The sequence below is a fragment of the Corvus kubaryi genome, unplaced genomic scaffold (assembly GCF_017639235.1).
Source record: "Corvus kubaryi isolate FWS band 111438036 unplaced genomic scaffold, C.kubaryi_AGA036_p1.0 36923, whole genome shotgun sequence".
NCBI classification, from domain to species: domain Eukaryota; kingdom Metazoa; phylum Chordata; class Aves; order Passeriformes; family Corvidae; genus Corvus; species Corvus kubaryi.
In genome coordinates, this window is record NW_024580982.1 from 19,054 (window position 1) to 19,953 (window position 900).

The following is a 900-nucleotide window of genomic DNA, read 5'->3' on the forward strand; positions in this document are numbered from 1 at the left end:
TCCCAGCCCCATTCCCGGCCCCATTCCCAGCCCCATTCCCAGCCCCATTCCCGGTTTCCCGGTTTCATTCCCGGCCCCATTCCCGGTGCCATTCCCAGCCCCATTCCTGGTTTCCCGGTGCCATTCCCTGTTTCCTGGCCCCATTCCCGGTTTCCCGGCCCCATTCCCGGTGCCATTCCCGGTGTCCTGGTGCCATTCCCGGCCCCATTCCCGGTGCCATTCCCGGTTTCCCGGTGCCACTCCCGGCCCCATTCCCGGCCCCATTCCCGGTTTCCCGGTTTCATTCCCGGCCCCATTCCCGGTGTCCCGGTGCCATTCCGGCCCCATTCCCGCTCCCGCAGCGGCCGGCAGCGCCTTCTCCCGCGCGGCGCAGCTGCAGCTGCAGCTCCAGAGCAAACACGACGCCGCCTCCAACTTCGTGGACGCCGGGAACGCCTTCAAGAAGGCGGATCCGCAGGGTAGGCGGCGGGAATTCCGGGAATTCCGGGAATTCGGGGGGCTCTGGGGGTGGCGGTGACGTGGGGGCTGGGAATCCTGGAAAATCCCATGAAAATCCGGCCAAATCCCGTGAAATCCTGTTAATTCTCACTAAAACCCTGTTAAGTCCCATTAAATTCCATCTAATCCAGCTAAAATCCTGTCACATTCCATTAAAATCCCATTAAATCCCATTAATTCCCGTTAAAATTCCATTAAATCCCATTAAAATCCCCCTAAAACATCAAAAAGGTGGATTCATGGGGTAGGGAGCGGGAATTCCATCAATTCTGGGAATTCGGGAAGCTCTGGGGGGGTTTTGGGGCTGGCACGGGGGAGGGGGCTGGGAATCCTGGAAAATCCCATGAAAACCCCATCAAATCCCACTAAAACCCCATCAAATCCCACTAAAACCCCATCAAA

At 58.2% G+C, this 900-nt stretch overlaps 1 protein-coding gene across 1 annotated transcript in view; it reads left to right on the forward strand.

Annotated features, from left to right (window-relative positions):
- LOC121660777 (alpha-soluble NSF attachment protein-like) overlaps positions 1–900 on the forward strand; it is a gene marked incomplete at its 3' end in the record, with an annotated part of 7,312 nt that overhangs the window by 1,134 nt on the left and 5,278 nt on the right. Inside the window, exon 3 of the mRNA XM_042020232.1 lies at positions 342–458. Coding sequence (XP_041876166.1) covers positions 342–458 — 117 coding nt within the window. The remainder of the gene's footprint in view (positions 1–341; positions 459–900) is intronic.